This window comes from Momordica charantia, assembly GCF_013281855.1.
Source record: "Momordica charantia cultivar OHB3-1 chromosome 2 unlocalized genomic scaffold, Mcharantia_2.0 BLBB01000002.1, whole genome shotgun sequence".
Classification (NCBI taxonomy): Eukaryota; Viridiplantae; Streptophyta; class Magnoliopsida; order Cucurbitales; family Cucurbitaceae; genus Momordica; species Momordica charantia.
Genome location: NW_028275160.1, coordinates 8,090,937 through 8,115,390, shown reverse-complemented (window position 1 = coordinate 8,115,390; position 24,454 = coordinate 8,090,937). Strand labels below are relative to the sequence as shown.

The 24,454-nt window shown below is 30.7% G+C and overlaps 3 protein-coding genes across 3 annotated transcripts; 1 reads left to right on the top strand and 2 right to left on the bottom strand.

Moving 5' to 3' along the window:
• Positions 1–2,004: 2,004 nt before the first annotated feature.
• On the bottom strand, positions 2,005–5,577 carry LOC111017156 (protein RGF1 INDUCIBLE TRANSCRIPTION FACTOR 1). The gene is made up of 4 exons (XM_022292837.2): positions 5,344–5,577; positions 4,994–5,239; positions 3,559–3,795; positions 2,005–2,541 (listed from the first exon to the last, which is right to left on the bottom strand). The coding sequence occupies exons 1-4, from the start codon at positions 5,344–5,346 to the stop codon at positions 2,305–2,307; spliced, it is 723 nt and encodes a 240-aa protein (XP_022148529.1). The 5' UTR covers positions 5,347–5,577; the 3' UTR covers positions 2,005–2,304.
• A 4,435-nt stretch (positions 5,578–10,012) lies between these two features.
• Positions 10,013–11,116, bottom strand: LOC111017193 (uncharacterized). The gene has a single exon (XM_022292867.1). It carries the CDS (start codon positions 11,114–11,116, stop codon positions 10,013–10,015), a length of 1,104 nt encoding a protein of 367 aa, XP_022148559.1.
• Positions 11,117–17,679: 6,563 nt separating this feature from the next.
• LOC148212765 (AIG2-like (avirulence induced gene) family protein) lies at positions 17,680–18,726 on the top strand. Its single transcript, XM_088120491.1, has one exon. The coding sequence runs from the start codon at positions 17,854–17,856 to the stop codon at positions 18,391–18,393; it is 540 nt and encodes a 179-aa protein (XP_087976617.1). The 5' UTR covers positions 17,680–17,853; the 3' UTR covers positions 18,394–18,726.
• The last annotated feature ends 5,728 nt before the right edge of the window (positions 18,727–24,454 follow it).

Genomic DNA, 24,454 nt, shown 5'->3' with positions numbered 1-24,454 from the left:
AAGTGATGTGAGTGAATAAAATAGATATATTTTAATAATTTTTTAAATAGATGAAAAATGTGTCCGAGGGGAATGATTTAACTTCAAATTGGCCAAATGTGACAGATGCTAATGGTTCATAATTCATAGACCTAACTTCTATTTTGATTTCTGAATTTTGAAGATTTCTAATTTCGTCTTGCAAATCTTGTTTAGAAAAAAATAAATATCTATTTTATTTCTAAAGTTTCAAAATTACTTTATTTTAGTCCTAAAATTTCTAATCTTGCTATTATTCTACCACCTAATATTCGTCCAATGATCAATATTCTCTGTTAACGTATATGACTCGAATGCATATAGGTACATTATTTGGTTTTTAAGCAACTTTTTTTTTTCCTTGAAACTGCTTTTTAAGAAACTAATGGTAAAACAACAACAAAAATCAAAATGATTATTTTTTTTTTAAGTTTTGAGATAAAAATAGATACTTTCAAAGTTTGGAAACTAAAATAGATATTTTAAAATAGTTCACTGTGCCAAAATAGGATTGTCTTAAAATTTTAGGGACAAAAATGAAATTTAAATACTTAACGAGTGGATTATGTTTAACATTTAATCTTTAAACTTAGGAAAACAAAAATCAATTAAATCAATATGAACTTTTGATTATATATCTCTATGTTTAAAGATACTAGCTTTGGGCCTACAGCACTATACTCGAGAACATAAAATTAAATCGTCTAATATTCTCAATTAAACGAAAAAATTCAATTAAATACTTTACAAACTATTATGAATCTCTTTTTTTTCCCCTTAAAAGTAGAAAATTAGGTTAAAGCCTAAGGTGGTTGATTATAATTTTCAAAAGGTCAATAATTGAGGATAATGGGGTGTGTGTGTGTGGATCAGAGAAAAAGAGAAGAATAAACAGGCGACTGTTGCAATAGGTCACTTTTGTGGTTGATAAATGTCATTTTCTCCTTTTATTAGTACCGGTATTACCGGTTGAATTTTGTATCTTATGATGACGTATAACGTGTGCCATCTAGAAAAACACTCACATCCATCCACTTGCTTTATGGATGCCAAATGTCGCTTTCTCATTAGTTATATTTATTTTTGTTGGAAGAGGAAATTCAACCCTAGGCAAATAGAGGCAACTGAAACAAAAAAAAAAATCCGAGTGGAAATGTTATTTGGTAAGATTGTAATTTTTCAACTATATTCAAAGATGAAGATGAAGGAAAAATGGAGGAGTTATCTATAATAATAAAAAAAAAATAAGTAAACAAATAAAATAAACTTTTTATATCATCATCTCGTAAGGCAGTGAATATGTAAACATAGTTGGTATCTAATTAATACTAATGAAACAAATGTTAAGTTATTTAAACTTTAATCGCTGTATTTTTTTTACGAGGATTCTTCTCTATTTAGTTGATTTTGCAAAATATGACGTACAAATAGCTAAACGGAAAGTAGAAAGATATACAAACTAGAAACCACCCACCTCATTTTTGCCTAATCAACATCATTTAAAATGGGGACCTTCAAATAAAACATAATATTACTTGTAAAAATTGTAAACAGTATGTAGGTTTACTCCCGTCCATCAAAAAAAATTTCCTAAAAGAATGTTTATATGTTACTTCAAGAGAATGATATCTTGTGGTTGTTGGTGTCACTTTTCTCGTACCTACTTCTTTCGTTCACACTATGATTTGACTTTTATAAATAATATTAATATGCATTGGACTCCACGTCATTTTAATATGATGGTTGACTTGATAAGTAGGGAATGAAAAAGATATATATACCATAGAAAATTTTCTTTGGTCTCGTTTACATCCTGCATCATCCATTTAGTAAAACAATAAGAGTTAATAACTCTTACGTTTAAAGAGTTAATTAAATTTCATCTAAATTAGACATAACCATCAAAATTATTCAAGAACTAAATCTATAAATTAGCCCAAACAAAGTGACCAGGAAAAAGAAAAGGTAAAGAGAGGAAGAGAAAAATTAAATTTAATGTGAAATATTTTCACAATATAATTAATTAATGCATTAGCTTTCAATAAAATCTACAACTACACACACAAATACATATAATTATTATTCTTTTCTTTTCTTATAATTTAATTTAATTTTCGCATTATTATTTTAAATTACAGCAAAATACATTTCTTATGGGCACTATTTTTACAGCAACGGCCTGGCAAGGCTCAGATGCTGCAAAATTGTAATAATCTTAATCCGGGTGTATATTGGGGGGGGGGGGTATTTTCGTCTTTTACGTTTTAAATTCTTTTTTATTTTATTTTAAAATTCTAAGAGAAGTCCTCCCATCGGAGACCGGTACGGCGTTCCCTTCCTTCTCCTGGCGGTTCTGTGAATCGCCACCGTGGGGGGCGGCGTCGACGGCGAGAAGCTTCGGAGTTTGGTTCTGAGTCTTCTTCTGTTGGCGGTGGCGGTGGCGGTCTTGGATTTCTCGGTGTCGGAGCTTCTGTTTTCCACCGCCTTCAACTTTCTCTCCAAACTCTTTGATGTCCCAATAAGCTGTATTTATGGCCAATAAATTCACTTCAGAACATTAAATAATCTTAAATAGACTCTTTTTTTTTTTTTTTTAACTTTCAAAGTCCTTAAATATTTGACTTTGTCTAAAGAAAACTACGAACCTATTAAAACTTAAAATTAAATAAAACAAAATATACAGTGGATTTTTTTGTTGCCTTTTCTCTTTTTTAAGATATTACACAATATATCATAATTCAGTTTAATTTTAGTATTGTCTAAGTAATCAAATTACGTTTCATTATTTAGTTATAATTTAACATACATAATCAACCACGACTCTGATATTAAATTTTATGTAATTTTATTAGCATAAATATAAATGGGGATTGGAATTCATAGTCTCATTTATATCAATTATTGTTGAGCTAAGTTCAAAAAACAATTTAAGAATTAAATTATAATTACCTTTTGGGTGAAGGGGTAGATTTTGTGATTTTCTTTCGCATTTAATGAAAAATTAATTGATTTTAGTGATGGAGCAGTTGCAATAATATTTATAAACCAAAAGTTTGAAACTACACTCTGATTATGACCATCCTAATAGTTTTGGAGGAGACTCTTTTGGGCAAACTCCCTCTTCACCAGAAAAAGAAAAAAGAAAAGTGAAAATGTCAACATTATTGTTACATTTAGTATATTTTTTTTAACCTTTTTTTTTACACAATGGAAACTATATACATGTAACTAGTCAATTAGAATGTTTAGGGGTGAAAAAGAAAATTGAGACCACACTATTTTATAATAGTTAATTGAAAGTTACACTCTTATAATTTATCTATATTGCAATCCACACCCTTGTATTTTGAGAGTTTTTCCAAACACTCTATTGATATGTAAATCTTATATATATGTCATATAATTTTTGGTATTCTTTTATCAGTCAAAATTTAATGTAGTCAATGACACATAAAATAAGTCATCGTATGGTGGAGATGGAGTTAAAGATAATTATTAATATGAAGGAAAAAGAATTAAGAGGGAACAAGAGAGAAAAACCTTGCAACCGAGAGAGCAGAAGAGGAAAGAATCAAGAAGGGTACGGTGGCAGACGTGGCAGGCATTGGTGGCAGCTTTGGCAGTGGTGGCATTGGGAGGACGTGGATGAGGGTGAGGGCGGTGGTTCAAGAACACAATTCTGGCGCTGTTTATGATGTAAGTCTGGACTCCTGTTATGTCCACAAATTTCTGTATCTCACACACCCTTATCACATCATGGTACGATGACCTTCTTATCTATCATCCATTCATAATTCCACATTTTTCATTATTACTACCACTTTTTTCAAATGAATGTTAACAAAGTTTCCAAGAGTTTTATTTATTTATTTATTTTACTTTTAATTGACTGAACTCCTCCTAAATTTAAGAAATTTCAGGTTTCAATTTAATCCTGTAGATATCTATATCCGATCAAAATATCGCAAGTTTAAATTCTTACCCTTGCACATTTTACTCATAAAAAAAATATCATGTACATGAACTAAAATGTAATACATTCACACCAAATTAATAATTATTTTAAGCAATTCCTCGTATAAAAATCTAGGTAGATTTAAAAAAAAAAAAAAGATAAAAACAATATTTTAGTAATATGTACTAAAATTGTTTTCATTCACTATTTAAATTAAGGTAAATTATAAATTTGTTTATTAAATTTGTCCTTGAATTTTAGGAAATTTCAATCCCATCTTTAAACTTTGAATTATTATTCTATTCTATCTATGTCCGAGACATTATAAATAGAGTATCAACCCATTATATCTATTGGATAAATTTTGATTAATTTCGTATAATACGAAAGACCAAGAATAAAAATGAGTAAAAGTATTCATCTTCATACTACTTTATCAATTTTACTGTTCCCTTATTTTTGTCAACCGACAACCGACATTTATCCAACACGCGTAACATGTAACATATCAAGATTAAGTATCAATAACAACAACCAAAACTAAATACAATTATAATTCAAAATTTAGATTATTAGACCTTCAAAAGTTGTTTTCCTCCAAAAATCAATAACTTTAAGCAGTAATTTTCGCTTCTTCAAACAAATATTTCATAATTCTTTTTTTTAATAACTTTTAACCACACAAAAAAAAAAAGTAACTTTTTGAAATCGTTAACAACCAACCATACCAAATTTGCCTTTTTAACATTTAGAAAAAGAGAAGGGAAAAAAAAAGAATAAAACAATAAAATAAAAGATAAAAGAGTCTTCACAGTTTATATAGTTAGGATCATTTTGGCTTCTTGCGGTTAGTAGGTCACGAACAGTAATTTTCAAATTGGCTTCATCCCAAAAAGAAAATAATTCGATCTTTCAAAAATCAAAAAGGCATTTGATCCAATAATTGAAGTTCTTCGTGATCACGAGCACGAATCTGATCGAAGAATCCAAAGAAATTACAGAAGAAGAAGAAGAGAGTACCTGAATTGCTCTGTGATCTTTGTGAGAAGCAAGACAGAGCGAACAGAGAGCTCCGTTCATGCAATCCAAGCAATACATATTGCATTCGCTTTTGTGCGAATCGGCGTGGAGTTTGCATTGGACGAAGAAGCTCGTGCCGAGAAGAGGTTCCAGCCATGGCGGCCATTCGATTTCTCCTCCTTCTCGGCTTTCTTCTTCTTCGTCTTCTTCCTCCTCCTCGTTCTGATCGTCTTCATCTCCTCTTCCCTAATTCGATACAAAACAACAGCAATTCTCAGAAAAGAAAAGAAAAAGCGTGATCGGAGAAATTCGGAAATCGGTATAAACGGAAGTTAATTTCGAATGCTCACCATGATTTTTCGATTGCGGCTGGATTTCTCTTATCGATCACGAATTGGAGATAGCAGAGCAGGTTCTTGAACTTTTTCCCCCTCTCGGATCGCTTTTTCTGTGAGGAATTTTCTCGGGAAAGTGACAGAGAATATGGAAAGGGCAGAGAAGCGTAGGGCTATGGAGCAATGCCTTTTTGGTTTGGTTGGTGGTGCGGAATCCGCCTCTATCTTTTTGCTCAAAAGTCCGAACCCGAACCTCACTCCGAACCCGAACCTAAAGGGGATACGTTTACTTCAAGTAACTTGACTTGACATTTTCTCTTTTCCAAGTGTTACTTCTCGTTATTATTTATTTCTCCTCTTAAGCCTTTCCATTTTAATGTGGAAAGTATAGAACATATGTAAAATTAATTAAAATTGATGGAGTTTTGACATTTGGACATTTTTCTTTAAATCTCTGTTGATACCAAAACTAGATGAAAGCAAGCAATCCAATTAATCTCTTAAAAAGCTCGGGTCGACACTCTTAATCTACTAGAGTGTATCAAAATGGTGGAATGATTTTTATCTTTGTAATATCTTGTATATATATACGATTTACTTTGGGTATATACTATATTCTATTACTATATATATGAAGGCGAGTAGGAGTATGATGATATACTATATATAAATTGAGACTCAATTATAATTCTCAATGAATAATCAACTCAATATTTGTGATGTTGTTGTTGGGTAAATATACACTGTATATATGAACTGTGTAGTACTGACAAACAGATTACAACGTAACTTGCTACAAATGATATAAATTTGAACAACTTTATGAACACCAAAACTTGATAAAATAGTCGAGGCACGCTTCAGTAGCGCTGACCTGAAGATAATTATTCGCTTTGCACAAGTTGCTAGCAGACTACAGCGATCGTCTCAGTAGGATACAACAACTAACTCTGGTAGAACAGCAACCTCAAGCTACTCGGATCTGGCAAAACTCTTAGATATTTGCTTTCAACACAAACAAGAACAAGAACTTAGAAAGAAGAGAGAATTCTTGTGAGAGGAGGAAAATACTTAATTGAGGTATGCTTGGATATCTCAAAATGAAGAAATCTACAACTATATACAGTTGTACAAACAAGTAACCTCCCACTCAAAATTAAACACATATGTAAAATTTTTACATATATTACTATGTAACTTTAACACATATATTTGTAACTTTAACAAAATAATAAAATAACTTAAAATTTAATAAAATAAAGAAACAAAACCACTATAATAATAAATAAGAATAATATTCACAACGTATATGTGAATAATTTCTTTTAAGTTTCATTTTCTTTCACACCTTAAAAAACAAAAAATCTCCCACATGAGAGAAAGTGAGATAGACAAAACACGATCAAGACGTTGAGAGTAGATAGATAAGTTATGCATCAGGAGATGTGTCTTTTGTACTTGAACATTCCTTAGTGAATATCAATCGAATTTATCGAAGAAATAGTGAGAACTAGCTCTGAAACTATCCTTCTCGTGATAAATTGAGACAACAAATATCACACATAACTTATCGTGTATCTTTGAGTTCTATACGGTTGTGTCCATTTTGGTCCTGGACAAAATCTTGAATTCATGAGAGCTTTGGAGAACATAAGCTATTTGAAAAGTTCTCCTAGAATCGACCAAATTCTACTCTCACATAAGTGATATTGATTAAGAGTATTATGCCACTACTCTTCTTATAAGAAAGATATCAATATGACCTTAACATCAACATATCACACACATAGCATAACATTATAGAAATGGGAAGAAACTATAAATTTCTTAGAGTGTCAACTATGAATTTTCCAGCCAGTTTGTCTATTGAACCTAGATCTTGGAATCTCTAGTCAACTAGGTTAGGTTACCACCAGATACTTCATTTCATAGGCTTTAGTCTCATTTCCCTCGATGTATATGCAACTTAACTCTCTTGACAATCCTTTCGTCAAAGGATCTGCAATATTTTCTTTTGATTTTACATCATCAATGTAAATTATTCCATTAGAGAGCAATTGCCTGATAGAATTATGCATGCGTCTTATGTGTCATGACTTCCCATTGTAAACATTATTCTTAGCTCTCGTTGAGGCTGCTAAGCTGTCACAATAAATACATATGACACTTACAGGCTTCAGCTAAAATGGAATATCTTCAAGAAAATTTCGAAGCCATTCTGCTTCTTCTCCAGCTTTATCAAGAGCTATAAACTCTGATTTCATAATAGACCGATAACACGTCTGTTTTGAAGATTTCCATGACACAGCTGCTCCATACTATCAGAGATCCAGTTAGCATCACTAAATCCTTCCAGTACATATGGATATTTCGTATAATGCAATCCATAGTCTAAAGTGTACTTCCAGTACTTTAAAACTTTGACTAATGCATTCCAATGATCATGCCTAGGATTGCTAGTGTATCTTGCCAAGCTTCCTACTGAATAGGCAATATCAAGTCTTGTACAATTCATTATGTACATTAAACTACCCACAACTCTAGAGTATTCTAAAGAAGATACACCTTCACCATTATTCTTCTTCAACTTAGAATTTGGATCAAACGGAGTAATTACTGGTCTATTCTCAAAATGACCAAATTTTCTCAACACTTTCTCTAAGTAATGAGATTGAGAAAGTATATATCCACTTGGATTTCTTATTATTTTAATTCTAAGGATAACATCAGCAAGACCAAGGTCTTCCATATCAAAGTTGGAATTCAACATCCTTTTAGTGGAATCAATGACACTTCTACTTGTGCTCATTATCAACATATCATCCACATATAAACAAACAATGACGCAATCTTGATCTGTAGTTTTAACATAGACACATTTGTCACACTCATTTATCTTAAATCCATTAGATAACATAGTGTGATCAAACTTCTCATGCCATTGTTTGGGTGCTTGTTTCAACTCATAAAGAGACTTGACAAGTTTACAAACTTTATTTTCAAGTCTTTTTATAACAAACCCTTCAGGTTGTTCCATATAGATTTCTTCATCTAAATCTCTATTTAAAAATGAGGTTTTACATCCATTTGTTGTATTTCCAAATTTTGTAAAGTTGTTATAGCAATTAACATCCTTATAGATGTAATCCTCATCACTGGAGAATAGGTATCAAAGAAATCTAGCACTTTTTTCTGACGATAGCCTTTAGCTACTAAACGAGCTTTATATTTATTAATAGTGCCATCATCCTTTAGCTTTCTTTTGAAAATCCATTTACTTCCAATTGGTTTACTTCTAGGAGGTAAATCAACCAATACCCATGTATTGTTTTGCAAAATGGATTCTATCTCACTATTGGTAGCTTCTCTTCAATAAGGTGCATATGGAGATGACATAGCTTCTTGAAAATTTTGAGGCTCCTCATCTATCATATATGTTATGAAATCATGTCCAAAGGAAGTAGCTTTCTTAGCTCTTTTGCTTCTTCTAGGTTCGATCTCAGTTTCCTGATCAATTTGACCTTTTGAAAAGCTAGCCTTATGATTCCTTTTGACACCATTATCTTTCAGTCTTTCTTCTTTAAAAGGAAATATATCCTCAAAGAATTCAGCTTCAATAGATTCCATGATAGTATTATTATTAATATCAGGTATTTCTGATTTAATTACCAGGAATCTATAAGCAGTACTATGCATTGCATAGCCTATAAAGACATAATCAACTGTCTTAGGTCCAAGTTTTGTCTTTTTTGGTAAAGGAACGTGTACATTTGCCAAACACCCCCACACTTTCAGTATTCTATATGAGGGTAACTTCTTTTTCCACACTTCATAAGGTGACTTATTAGTCTTCTTATGTGGAATTTTATTTAAGATAAAATCTGCTGTAAGCAAAACCTCCCCCCACAAATGATGGGGTAAACCTAAACTATTTAACATGCAATTAACCATGTCCTTCAAAGTTCGGTTCTTTTTTTCAGCTACACCATTTTGTTGTGGTGTATAAGGTGTCGTAGTTTGATGGATTATACCATTTACTTTACAGAATTCAGAAAGTGATGATGATTCATATTCACCACCTCTATCTGATCTAAGCACTTTTATTTTCCTCTCAAGTTGATTTTCAACTTCTGCCTTATATGTTTTGAAAACATCTAAGGTCTCATTTTTACTATGTAATAAATATACCTAGCAATATTTACTACAATCATCAATGAATGTGACAAAGTATCTCTTAGCATCCCTTGTGGGAGTACTTTTAAATTTACATACATCACTGAGGATTAAATCAAGTAACTCATTACTTCTTTCCACAGATGAAAGTGACTTTCTAGAAAACTTTGATTAAACACAAACTTCACATTTGTGTCTATTATCAATGTTAAAATTAGGCACTAGTCCTAAACTTACCATTTTTTGTAAAGAATGATAATTGACATGCCCCAGTCTAGAATGTCATACATCACACAACTCAACAATATAAGCAGAAGAGTTGTTATTATTATTATTGTTCTTGGGCACTTGTACTAGTACATTCAATTTGAACATGTCATCATTTAGATAACCATGTCCTACATACATACCCCCTTAGTTAATATAAACTTATCTGACTCAAATGCAAGTTTGAACCCATTTTTGTTAAGTAGGGTTCCTGACACAGATTCTTTCGAATCTCTGACACATGTCACACATCAGTGAGGGTAAGTATATTTCTAGAAGTCAATTTTAGCAAGACTTTTCCTCTGCCTTCCACTGAGGCTGTTGAAGCGTTTCCCATGTACAGTTTATCACTATCATCTAGCTTCTCATAGGTGGTGAACAGTGATTTGTCCCCACAGACGTGCTTAGTAGCATCAGTATCAATCCACCAACCTTTGGTGTCAGAGGCCATATTTACCTCAGAGATGGCAGAAATTAAATTGTCATCTTCCATATTGTTGGCCTGGTTGTTGGAGCTTTGTCCTTTCTTGTGTCTACCGTTTGCAGCTATATGGCCACTTTTGCCACAAACCCAGCAGATTGCACGAATGCGCTTGTTAGCATCATTCCTTGGCCCAAAATTCTTTGTCTTGGATTGGTTCTTCTTGGGATGACGCCTTGAAGCTTCAACAATATGTGCTTTAGCTTCAAATTTCTGTGGCTCTTTATCCTCCTTTCTGTTGTCCTCTTCAATGCGGAGTTTCACAGTAAGATTTTCCATGGACAACTCCTTTCGCTTGTGTTTGAGATAATATTTGAATTCTCTCCAAGCAGGAGGCAATTTCTCAATCACAGCAACAATTTGAAATGGTTCATTAATAACCAATTCTTCACTTTGCAAATCACTGGTGATAATTTGCAATTCTTCCAACTGGTTGATTACCAACTTGGTATCAATCAGTTTATAATCTAAGAATTTTCTAACAAGGAATTTCTTAGTACCAGCATCTTCCAGCTTATACTTCTTGTCTAATGCCTCCCACAATTGTCTTGAAGTATCAAAAGCATTGCAGTAAACATTATGCAAGGTATCATCCAAGCAACTCAGGATGTAGTTGCAACATAGAAAGTTTGAATGCAAGCACGCTTGCTTGACAGCTTCAGTTTCAAGAGTGATTGCTTCTAGGGGAGTAGTTGGGCATACCTCCTTTAGGATGTGAGCAAGGTTCAAGGTGGTGGGGTAGAAGATCATCTTCTGTTGCCATCTTTTGAAGTTTTCTCCCTTGAACTTCTCTAGTTTTTCAGCGTGAGATTTGACAATGGTCGATCCCATCATGGAAGGAGCGTTGGCAGAAGTGTTTGCAGCCATGTTAATTGTCTTCAGATTGTTGGGTAAATATACGCTTTATATATGAACTGTGTAGTACTGACAAACAGATTACAACGTAACTGGCTACAAATGATATAAATTTGAACAACTTGATGACCACCAAAACTTGAAAAATAGTCGAGGCCCGCTTCAATAGCGCTGACCTGAAGACAATTATTCGCTCTGCACAAGTTGCTAGCAGACTACAACGATCGTCTCAGTAGGATACAACAACTAACTCCGGTAGAACAGCAACCTCAAACTACTCAGATCTGGCAGAACTCTTAGAAACTTGCTCTCAACACAAACAAGAACAAGAACCAAAAAAAAGAGAGAGAGAGAGAGAGAAAATTCTTGTGAGAGGAAGAGAATACTAAATTGAGATATGCTTTGATATCTTAAAATGAAGAAATCCACAACTATATACAGTTGTACAAACAAGTAACCTCTCACTCAAAATTAAACACATTGTAACATTTTTACACATGTTACTATGTAACTTTAACACATATATTTGTAACTTTAACAAAATAATAAGATAACTTAAAATTTAATCAAATAAAGAAACAAAACCACTATATTAATAAATAAGAATAATATTCACAATGTTTATGTAAATAATTTCTTTTAAGTTTCACTTTCTTTCGCACCTTGAAAAACCAACAGTTGTGTCCTTCAACATGGGTGAAAGTGGTTAGACCGTTCGAATTTAAACTTATCATCCTGGAGACATGACTAAATGAAGAGTTGATCTTACAAGATAAAATTTCTTTAATTATTTATTTATTTATTATGATCTATGAAAGTTAATAAGTAATTAGCTTTACTTGCTAGTTTGAGATTTATATAATACCAAACGAGGTAACCGTTTTTTCATTGGCTCTAAAATGACTTAGTTTATAAATTTGCTCATAAACAGATTGTTCATACAAAATCAATGTTGGTTAAGAGATAAAATATAATTAATTAATACAGGAGTAAAATAAACTTTTGGCCTAACTATAAGAATTATGAATCACTTGAAAAGGGCCAACTTTCATGAAGTGATTTACATGTGAATATATTCAATAATAATGTGAGTATTTATGCATTAACTAGTTGATTAGCTATACTTAATTTCCAGGATTTGTAACATTAGAAACCTATTATATCCTAATGCCTCTTTTCTATTGGATAGGTTTTTTTTTTTTTTTTTTTTCCTTCCTCCAATCCCAACTCTTTGGAAGAGGATCACTTGGATGACAACTCTATAACTAAAGAAATATATAAAACATTCATAGCCTTTTCAAAATCACATGGCTATTGGGCATTGGCTAGTACTAGTTTGGTCAACCCTAATCATTTTTCCCATAGCTTTAGTTTGCCTTATCCAAAAATAGGCTTCAAATTATGGGCTAGACTCCAAAATCTCTCAAGACCTCAAAATGGGCTAAATGCACAAGCCTAATTAGATTTTTTTTTTTCTTTCGCTACATAATTTGAACAAGTATTCCTTTAATGTATTTTAAAATATTTGCAATAAATGTAATATTTTACTAAAAGAACAATATATTGAATTCAACGTTATACTTAATATGATGTTTTTTTTTATACTAAAAACGAGAGGTAAACAAACATTATAGAAGCTCATCCAAATATTCCATTTATAAACAGCACTTCAACTCGAAAGGCCACTCTTCCATCCATACAGAAACCTCACAAACGAGGAGAGCCCGACAAGCCAATAGGTGAGCCGCTTTATTACCCTCCCTCCTCACGAAATTGAAACTTACATGTAAATTTCGAGCAAATGATGTTAATCATTGCTTCCCCACTTATTTCTCTTATTAAGGCCAATTTTTTTCAAAACACTATAATTATTATTATTAGTAATAAATATCAATTGAAAGTTGAACACTCCAAGCAAAAAAAAAAAAAAACAACTTCAAGTACATTAAAATGTGACATTGACATTGAAATTCATGCCCTCTACTAAATAAAAGAAAAGGTGTTCTATTTCAATAATTTACTTTAAATTTATTTATTCTGTATTTGGCGTTCATATTATATGTTTTAATAGTTATAATTTCCTATGTTCTTGATGTAGCACTAGATATTGGATGATTAGGTAGTGTACACCCTTTTATATAGTAAGTGGAAATTCCTAATCATAAAAGTTGATCTAGTACGGTAATTCCAATCAGTGGTACAAAATAATTTTTTTCTTCCTGTTACATGCTTGATTTTGTAGCTGAGCTTGGACATTAGCAAGCTCATTAGCTAAAGTATAAAATTAAAGCCAAGATAAACTTTAGCTCTTAATCAAGGTTATCTTTATTAGTTTCTTCTTGAGAGGTGGGAAGTTCACTACTTCAAAATTGAATTTTTGCAAAAAGATAAAAAGAAATAATAATAATAATAATAATAATAATAATTAAGAGCATATTATCTCATCCTTTCATAAGATTACAATTTAATAAATATTAAAAATGCAAAACTCTGAAGCCTTATCACGTGACCCGCGACCTCCCACGACAATGACTAGTATCATCAAGCTCAAATGAAAAATCAAAGTCGGGTGATTCTAAAAGCCCAAACTAAAAAATTGATGTGTGGAGTAGATCAATTGTTTATTGACCGTTCATTTAGTAATATTTCTATTTATTGAGATTTTAATTTCTTTTAGATACACAAACATTTCACAATTGTTATTAGTTTTTTGTTCTTATTTTAAAGGAAAAATTTTCAAAATTGTGTAGAAATTTTGAAAACAACAAAATAAAGTTTTTTTTTTTTTTTTTTGTTATCTATTTTTCTTTAAAATATAAATAAAAGTATTAATTTGTCATTTTATAGCATAATAAATATTAGAACATAAATATCACACAAAATTTGAATATTTGATTTTAGAAAAAATAAGTTTCATTTAAAAGTTTATTTTTTTACTGAAATTTTAGAGAAAGAGAAATCATAAATAATTACTAAACATATATATATATTTTTTTATTTTACCTTTTTACGTATAAAAGAACAAAATACAAAAAACAATTACTAGAGGCAATTCTTTTATATTTAAGATAAAAAAAAAAAAAAAACAAGATTAACAAACAAGCTTTAAAAACACGACTATCATTCAATGGTGACTCACAAAGTCATTCATTCACGCTTCTGAAGAATTTTAGCATTAAAAAAGACAAACACCTTTGTACAAGCTTGGTCAATTATAACAGCTACTAATAAGTCCACTACGACTTCGTTTTCAAAATATATTCGTCTTTTTTACCAACTATTTATGTCATTTTTCTTATTCTTTCAATTCTTTTTCTAATATTTTTATTGGTGTCATGGAAAGATCAATCAAGCTAGACACGACCAACAAGACACAAGTCCACAAATATGAAGGAAATTCAAAATGGGCCCAAATTGAAGGAAAAAAAAGAGTAGAAAGACCTACGGAACCGATGGACAAATAAAACCACAGGTCCAAGACTTAATCAAGTCTAAAGCATGACCAGGTTCAGAGCATGATTCAAAAACCCAATAGACCAACGGTAGCACAAGGCAACAAAGGCCAATGTCCGGCCAAGTGTTGGCACCGACCCACAGCCAACACCAACCAGGTCTCAATTGTCGACCAGTTGTCAACCCCTGAAGATGTATGGAGTGTTGTGTCGAACACATTTCAATGTTTAAGTCAACAAAGAGTTCGAATAGCAAATAAATACATCTCGCACCTCCTCTTAATTATAGAGACTATCTTTCTTGGTTGATTCAAGTGAGACCAACTCGATCCAATTCGATTGACTCGAATCTAGTTGGTTAGTTCGACTAGGGTAGTTTGACTTGAGTACTTCCCAAATTCATAATTTTAATCTACAGTAACTCAATAAGATAATCTCATTCCTAACAAGTGTTAAATGTTAATCAAAACAATCTTATAATTGAAAAAGGTTGAGCATTCAAAATAAAATTGACTGACTTTTAAATGTTAAAAATGAAATTTGGAATCGATTAAACACTGACCTTATATTTTAGAATCTTTTCCGGAGAAAAAAAAATGAAAAAGAAAGAGAAAAAAGAACATATCTCGAGGAGGAGATGAATGCAACTTTTCACCAATAATTAAAAAAGAAAAAGAAAAAGAAAAATTGTTATGTAAAGTAAAAGAAAAAAAAAAGAGCGAGTGATAAACGAAGATACGAATTCCGTCTGGTTTTCTTGGACAGTAGCGATACGAACTGCCAAATTCCAACGCAGATCGAAAGCTACGCCGTCCGATCTCAGTGATAATCACGCGATCGAAAACTTCCATCTCAAAGAATAATTTACATCAATCTTTTTGTCGCCATCGTCGCCGCCAAGAACAGAGATCAGTCCGTACACGGATGCGATTTCCTAAGCCTGACTCCTCAGCCACAGAGTCTCTGAAAAAGAATTGGAACGCGTCTATGAATTTGGATGCACCGATCGATTCTGCTCTCGTCGGCGGCGAGAGAAGGAGAATATTCCGGTGCGATTCCGATCTCCTCTGAATCGAATATCTGAGATCTGCAGATCACCGTTGCAGCGGTTATCGAGTTCATCGAAGAGACGGAAGGCTTTGCTTGTTTTGTGTGTGAGTTGTTGAAGGCTTGTACTTGTATTCTTCGTCCTTGAGCCATGTGTATTTTTATTAAATTAAGATTTTGTTTTTTTCTGCATTTCTAATTAAAATATTTTAGTTTTTGTAATTAATTTTGTGTTGTGTGTGGGGTTTTTTAGATAAATTAATTAGTAACAATTTAGACATGATTTTATCAAATTAAATTTCATATAGATTTTTCTTTTGATTTAAATTGATTTCGAAATATAGTAAAGGGAAAGATTCAATCTACACCAAATCCTGGCAAAGTGTATTTGTTTCTATCTTTCTGTTTTAATGATTGATAATCTCTTTGTGATTCTTTGAACAATAATTAATAGTGTTGTGGAGTAAAATTGAGAACTAGAGGAGACGAAGAGCTCACTCTATCAAAACGAGGAGAAAAGGCTCATGTTGAATGAGCAATGTGAATTTGAGTGTCAGAAAATCTTCCTTCACGCTATCTAAGGATAGCTACAAAGTACAAAATGTTAGAGCTTCGCATAATTTCCCACATTCTGAACCTTATAAAAGGTGGAATGACACCATTTTCAAAGTATACAAATTCCTTCAATCAATCCCAGCTCCTCACACTCTTACCACTCCTAAGCTCTAACTTCGACATTCGAGATCATTTGGCCGAGTGCCACACTGATGCAAGTTTCTCTTGCTGGCTCACAATAAGCGAGCAACTGATGTGGCACGTGTCCAAAAACCTGCATCAACATAGTACTAATAATCAAAGAGGATTCATCTTATAGAGATTGAGGTATGATATACCATTCAATTCTCAGAACATTTTACCTTGAAAATCTACTCTGCCAAAATTTTATATTTAGATTTGAAAATATATATAAAGAAAATAAAACCGATATGGTGCAACCAAGAATATGTTAATCTATAAATGGTGAGGAAGTTTGAAGAGATTGGGAGGGAGTGAAAGTAGTGGTAAACAAACTATCGCTAGAGGTGAATTCTTAAAGAATGTATTTGCTCCTTAAATATCAACTAGTTAGAGATGTCCACGCCATACATTGTTGAAAAATCTAAGAGCATTGGTTTTGGGAATTGGAAAATACACATCCCTTAACTTTACATAATGCCACTAATCATGATAAGTGATTTGATAGTATCATGGTACCACATGTGATATGTAGCCAAATGAATGAGACATATTCCAAATGTTTAAATAGTAGCCTAGTTCGAGATATACATGAACTCGATACAAAGCTGAAACTAAAAAGAAGACAGGTTTTACGAGACCTTAATCCTTAAGGATCTTGGTGCTATATTTTTTTTCGGTCATTTTGTTGTCTTTATTCTCCAAGTACAGAAACTCTTCTACAACTCAACAATACATATAACATGTGGTCGTAGGAGTTATAATTTTTTACTTCAACACATTACACCAATGTCTCAATGTCATTCTATATTCTACCATTTGTCTGGTAGTTTAAAGGTTTTGATATTTACAAAATTACCCTCTAAATCAATGGAAAAAAAAGTATGAACTAGAGATATAACAAATATATTTTACTTTTACTCTTAGACTCTATACAAGTTCAATTTTTTTTTTCCTTTATACATAGTTAAAATTTTGTCCACGAACTATATCCAAGTTATCAATTTGGTACTTAGAACTATATATTCTCGTTTAGGGCGATTTTGGGGGGAAAAATTAAGAGGGTATATTCAAAATTTTCCAAAAATTGAGATTAATCGAATGTTAAATGTGTGATTTTGAATGATCCAAGTTAGGATATGGACAAATGGAGTTAGATGAAGAGCTTTTAAAAAATATTTATTAATGTGAATAATATAGATCATTAATTTAAAATAGTAAAATTTATTTTCACCTCTTACTTTATTTGCGGTTTAAAATGAGAAAAAAAAAAGAAAAGAAAATGGAGATATTTTTATATTTGAATAAAATATAACGATAAATAATATAAAGCGGAGGCTTTCTTCTTCCAATTGATGGATAGTTAGATAGAAACTTTTTGCTTTTCCCGAATTTTCCTCTCTCCCAAACAGCCCGCGATTCGATTCGATCATCAAACTTCTGATTCTCCTCCGAGAATCTCCTTCCTCTCTCTTCCTTCTCCGGCGCATCATCAGAATCTAAGCGAAGAGGGAGATGGTTGCCGAAGCCGATCTAATTCCGACGACCTTGATCTTCACGTACGGAACTCTGAAACGAGGATTCTGGAACCACACGCTGTTGCAGGACCTGATGCGGACCGGAGACGCCTCCTTCGTCGGCAGTTTCCGGACGGCGGAGAGCTTTCCGCTCGTCTGCGGACCATACCGAGTGCCGTTCCTAATCAACTCGCCCGGATCGGGCCACAGAGTCGAGGGCGAGGTGTACGCGGTGACGAGCAGAGGACTCGCGCGCACGGATGAACTGGAAGGCACGAGCCGCGGCCACTACGTGAGGCTGCCGATCCAGGTGGTGGCGGAGGACGGCGGCGGCGGCGGAGTGGTTGCGGCGGAGGCGTACTACGCGCATCCGAGCTACGCGATGGAGTTGTTGAGGAAGGAGGGGAAGAAGAAGGACGGCGGAGTGATGAGATCGTACTCGGAGAAGGAGGCGAAAGGTTATGTGAAGCGTAAGGATAGGCCTCAACATCTCTCGTTCCTCGATCATATTCGTCTTTTTCTGTCTTCATCTGATTAGAGATTTTTCAATTTGGGGGAACTTTTTTTGTTTCCTGCCCTTTATGTTGGTGAAATCTTGTGTGTGTTTTATTGCTTGGGATTTCGTTTAGTATCAGTTCAGTCTGATCGAAATTAGATTGTAAATTTCTGAAGGATTCTTAAACGTGAGTTTCTTCTGTTTGGCAAAATTCAGCGATTCTGCGCAGAGGTGAGTATTGGCCTGTTTGGATTCCGGGAAAGTTGTTAGGGAAAATGGAATCGCAGAAGAAAAGTAGGGCAAATTACTCACTTTGAATCTTGAAATGTGTTTCTAATTTGTAATTTAGAAAATAAATATCTACCCTTTTTACTAGTGGAAGATTTTTATTTTTACCTATAAATTTGACCCAGTCAAAAATTATTAATTTTATCGAATTGACAAGAATGGCCATTTTTCCCTTTTCTTAGCACTCTTCATTTTCAAAAAAAAAAAAAAAAAAGAATATAAAATTTTTTTAATTTCCACAAACAGAAAATCAATGTACAAAATTGTACAAGATTTGAAAGAATCTAAAAATTTTAAATTATTATTTTAGAAAGCATTGTATTCATTATTGAATGTGTTTCTTCCAAGAATGAATTGGTCAAATTTTCCCGCAATTTGTCTCTCAATTTTATATTTTGCGTGACAAATTGATGTGCTATTTGGCGCCATTAGTTTATAAGGTAAATTACTGGTAGTTATGAGTTTGTTCAATTAGTTATTAAATTAGTTTAAACTTTAATTTTAGTATATAACTATAATATTTAAAAATCAATAATTAAAGATTTGATATTCATATAACGTCACTCAAAGACGTAGGATTTATAAAATATTAATCCATATGAATATAAATTAATTATTCTAATTTATAATAATTGTTGATGTGGGGCATTCGATTTCAACGATGATTGGGTTGAAAGTCGAATTAAACTGGCAGCTTATTATAAATAATTAATGGGCATAGGCCAAATTAAAATATTCATAACAAATATTAGTGTAAACATCAATGTTCTGATATATTTTATTTTTAAAATAATAAATTATAAGATTATGAACCGTTCATTTTTATTATTATTATTATTATTTTATATATCAATTACTGCTAAGCTACTATTACCCTAAATTCAAGAGTTCAGTAGAGGGAGCAATTTTTGATCTGTCAGTACTAGTATTTTAATATCGTGTTACCTCAATTTTATTTTATCATATATTAAATGTTAATTTTACTTTAAAAAAAGTTGAGCATCTCTTAAATATAATAGTGAATAAATTACCTATAAAATAGCAAGTAATTTTATAATTTGATAATTATTCATTTTTATGATAATTTGTGTCATTTACATGGTGAATAAATGATTTTTTTTTCTTTTATCAGAATTGGTTGATCCAGAAATTTTGCCCTCGAGATAAAGGGATTTGACACCTGCACAATAGAAAGGTCAGCGTCTCAATTATGATTATTTTCTTCCATTTATAGAGGAAAATTGGGATCAATATCTTTCCTGAATCTAGGAAAAATTTTGAGGCCATAAGATATTTTTTCTTCCACATCTTAGATTTAGGAGAAATCCTAAAATATCTTCATCTTTTAACTTCTTTATTAACTTAAATTACAGAAAATAGGAATTTTTCCCATTCATCCCAGAATTGAATGGAGAATCTAAGTATATGGATAATAAATGACAAAAAAATGGAGAGAAAAATTTGATGATGACGAGAAATTGAGATCAAAAGAAGATCATAGTTGTGTTTAATGAGTCAAAGTGGTTGGTAACATCAACCCATTTACTGAACAATCCCATAAATAAAGGGCAAGTTGTTGTTTGTTAGAAGTTTAATTATTCATTTATTTTATTTGTGGGTGAGATTATTTAGATGGTGCTTAGTTTTTAAGTAATTCTCAATTTAGTTTTTAACTTTTAAAAATTTTCAATTTTCTCTTAAATGTATTCAAAATCTTTTGAATTAGTTCCTTCAAAAATGGTTAGGATTTGATAACAAAAATTTAAAATATTATTAAATTACTGTTTTATTAACATATTTAGATGTGTGACTATGCAGTTCAAGTGTGACATGACACATGAAATTCAAATGGTTCATTAGTAAAATCCAACCTATCATACGATAAAATTCCTTTCTTCCGAATGACATGTTTTCATATTTAAATATGTAATTAAATCAATAATTTAATGATATATTAGTATTTTGTTAATAAATTTTTAAAATAATTTTTAATCTAGGGATCCAATTGAGAATTTTAAAAGGTTAGGGATAAAATCAAGAATTGTTTTAGAGATTAGGGACTATTTGTTATATTTAGTCTAAAAAATTTGTAAATAGTGTCTTCTTCCTAAGATGGTCCATCATCTCTTAGGTTTTCTAAATTTGGTCCTAATGTTTTCAAATTCTGGATTAAGCTTTTTCCTAGAAAAACTTGTCTGACGTGTCGTTGATTTATTGTTTTATTGATCGACCCAAACAAAATGACAATTTATTGTTTTATTAACATATTTGGACATGTGACTTATTAATGACTATGCGACTTGGAAGAAAGGCATTTTATTCATGAACATGTTAGATTTTGTTAATTGGCGAGTTGAGTTTTATTTTGCACTTGAATAACATGTTCATGTATCCAAATATATTAATCAAATATATTAATAAAACAATAGTTTAAGGGTACGTCAATTTTAAATTTTTTTTTTTTTTATGAAATCACCTAATAGATTTTTTTTACATGGTTAAGATCAAGATAAAGGAACCAAATTAATTACTGAAATTATTAATTATCATTAATTTTTTTATATAAATATTTAGTTATTTTTATTAATGGAATTAAAAAATTCATGAACGGGTGGCGGGTGGGAATACATTCTCCATCTCGACAAATTAAAGGAAAAAACATTTCATTCTCGTTCAAAAAGTGGGAAATTTCCTTTGAATGAATCTTTATCTTTCATTTTTGTCCTTAATTTTTTTAATAAATACCTATTTTATCTTTAAACTGGAAGGCAAGTATTAGATCGAAATGTTTGTTGAGAGGAGTGGTGCGTCCATTCACATATGGGTATGATTAGAATTGATAATTATTTATATATAGTGCAACAAACCGATATATTTTTTTTAGATAGATAAATTAATATCCAAGAGGTGCAATTCGATGAGTTCATCGTTGTTTACAACTTCCAATAATTGAAACATAAGGACAACTCTTTTCATATGAATGATAAAATATTAAGTTTACGTTTACTTTTTATTCTAACCATTGATTTTTAGTAATAATAAATCTTAAAAATACTTTTAAATAGAAACAATAATTTTTTACATAACAATATACTTGAAAAATAAACATTTAATTTGATTATTGCTAGTCAAATTCAATTATAAATGTTCATTTATTCTTAGGAAAAAAAATTAATAAATAATAAAGGAAAAAAAACTCATAAAGGCCAACTCATATGTGATATTATATGTACTAAAAGGAAAAAACAAAATGTGATATTATATTTATGGCCTGACCATAACATTGTCATTTGCCAATAATGTGTGATTGCATCCAAAAAATTTTAGTGACGTAACTTTAACTTAATTAATTAAATAGATTAATTAATTAATTTTGGATATATTGACATCATGGATTTTCTCGTGGACAAATTTAAAGAGTCTAAATTTAAGTTATTTATTTAATGAATTGGATTCAAAATCCAAATATCAACCAAAAAAATATTCTCGACAAAATGTTAGAAATTCACATCTTCAATCTTATATATGGTTGAATGTAAGTCGTGTGAGAATCATATGGCTCTATAATAAGATTATTGGTCTGAAGTCCAACATTAATGATAGCTTCATTTTCTAAAATTTTTTTTAAATATTGTATTTTGTAAAAATTAATTTCAAACAATATATTTTTTTTTAAAAAGTTTATCCTTCGTGGATAAATTTTAATAAAGGTAGCCAATATATTTTTGTTTTATGTTTACTTTATGATTAATTTATATATTGATAAACTATAATCATAATAATTATCCATTAACTTACATACTATAATCATAGTAATTAATGACTTATGTTCCTGGGACTTTTCTAATTTATAATATTTTATTAATATTATGTTAGATTTGCAATTAGAGCATAGATCTTGAGAACCAATCACACGAGAAAGAATTGGGTATCAAATTGACAACATAATAATTTTCGAAACTTTATGTGTGTGTTTTGAAAAATGTTTTTTTGTAATGACGTGTTAAAAATTGTCTTTTGGAGTGACAAATTTTCACATTTATTTATTAAATAACTTTGAAAATAGTATTTCATAGGAGCATAATTCGATTGGATAAGATATTTATTTACGTCTCCAATCTGTACTAAAATTGAAAAGAAAAAAAAATAGTTGGAAACAGATACAATTAATTATAAAAGAAATTCCACTTTCATTACATGGACTGTGCAGGTACTAAAATTATGTTTTCTAAAATTAATAATAAAGCTCATTGACAGCAATTTTGTTTTAAGTTATCTCTAAAATTTTTACTATACTGTATTGCACGTGTGCTTATAAACATTTTAATATAATATTTCTACCAATTTAACATATAGAATAACAACTCAACAGAACTTTTAAATACACTAATATTTTGTTTCAAATAAAATATATTTAATATAATATTTCTACCAATTTAATATATAGAATAATTAACAACTCAACATAATTTTTAAATGGTACTAATATTTTGTTTCAAATAAAATATATTATTCGTTGTCAATTTTTCTTTCTTAAGAAAACAACAATAATCTTTTTGTGTGTTTTCTTAAATTATTTACTCATTCTTTTATTTTTTGTATATTATGTAATAAGGAAGAATGAACCAAAATTAAAGAATTGAAATTTGAGAGAGAAACTGAATACGATGAATGCCATGAAATCATTGAAAAAATGTGGAATAAAGAATCACATAACCAAGAAAAATAAAATAAGAACAACAACAATCAAAAAGTCATATTAAGATAAATAAAAAAACTAATACTAAAATATAACATGAACCTATTTTAAAACGTGAAAAGAACCTTAACTAAATATTAAATCAAACTTGAAAATAACATTAACTAAATATTAAAACACAAAGGTATCATGAATATATAACTTAAAAGTAATACACATAAAAATATTAAAATAATCTAAAAGAAATAAAATTTGAAGATAATACGAATACGTGATTTTGTTACTCTACCTCTTAATCGATTAAATATGTTTCTGGAATCTCAAATATTCTTTTGACACGGTTCAGTTTTCACTCATGAAGATAAGAAAAATCTTCATTAATATTTTGGAAATAAGTTTTAGGTCATAAAAGAAAAAGACATAATCTTTCATTTTATAGATTATTTGGTATGACATCTATACGTGGATAGATGCATCACTTCAAATAGTTGTAATTTTCATTGGATTAACTTCTCTCAACACACATTTTCACTCGAATAGTTATAACTCTTTTGGATTAAACTCCTTGTTTGATCGAATGGTCACAACTTTTTGGATTTATTATCTCAATAGACACTTTAAGAAGGACAAAATAGATATATATTCAAAAGTTGGGGGCAAAATGGAAAGACAAATATTCTCCTCCATAGTCCCATTTAGATATAGATATATTTTGGTTATGGTTAATTACCTTTTCAAAGTTCAACCAAAATAAGAAAACAAAACATAAAATAATGTTTTTAAAATATATATAGATATTATTTTATTTTATAATATTAAAATTAGTCCCCACTTAAAATCTAACCTTTTTTGGTTTAAAAAATTAAAAAATTGACCATTCATTATTTTTTTAAAAAATGTCAATTTTTTGTATCTCCGTCTCATTGTCGGGATCATGAGTGTTTTCCAATTATACTTTAAAACCAAAAGACAAAATCCAAAAAGTGATGTGTTTGTATACTCAATATCTCAAAATATATCTGAAAGGTCCCATTACAAGTTAAATAAAGTGTTAGTGCACAACAAGTATAACTTTAAACTTAATGTAAAAAAAAAAAAAAAGATTTAAAAAGACAG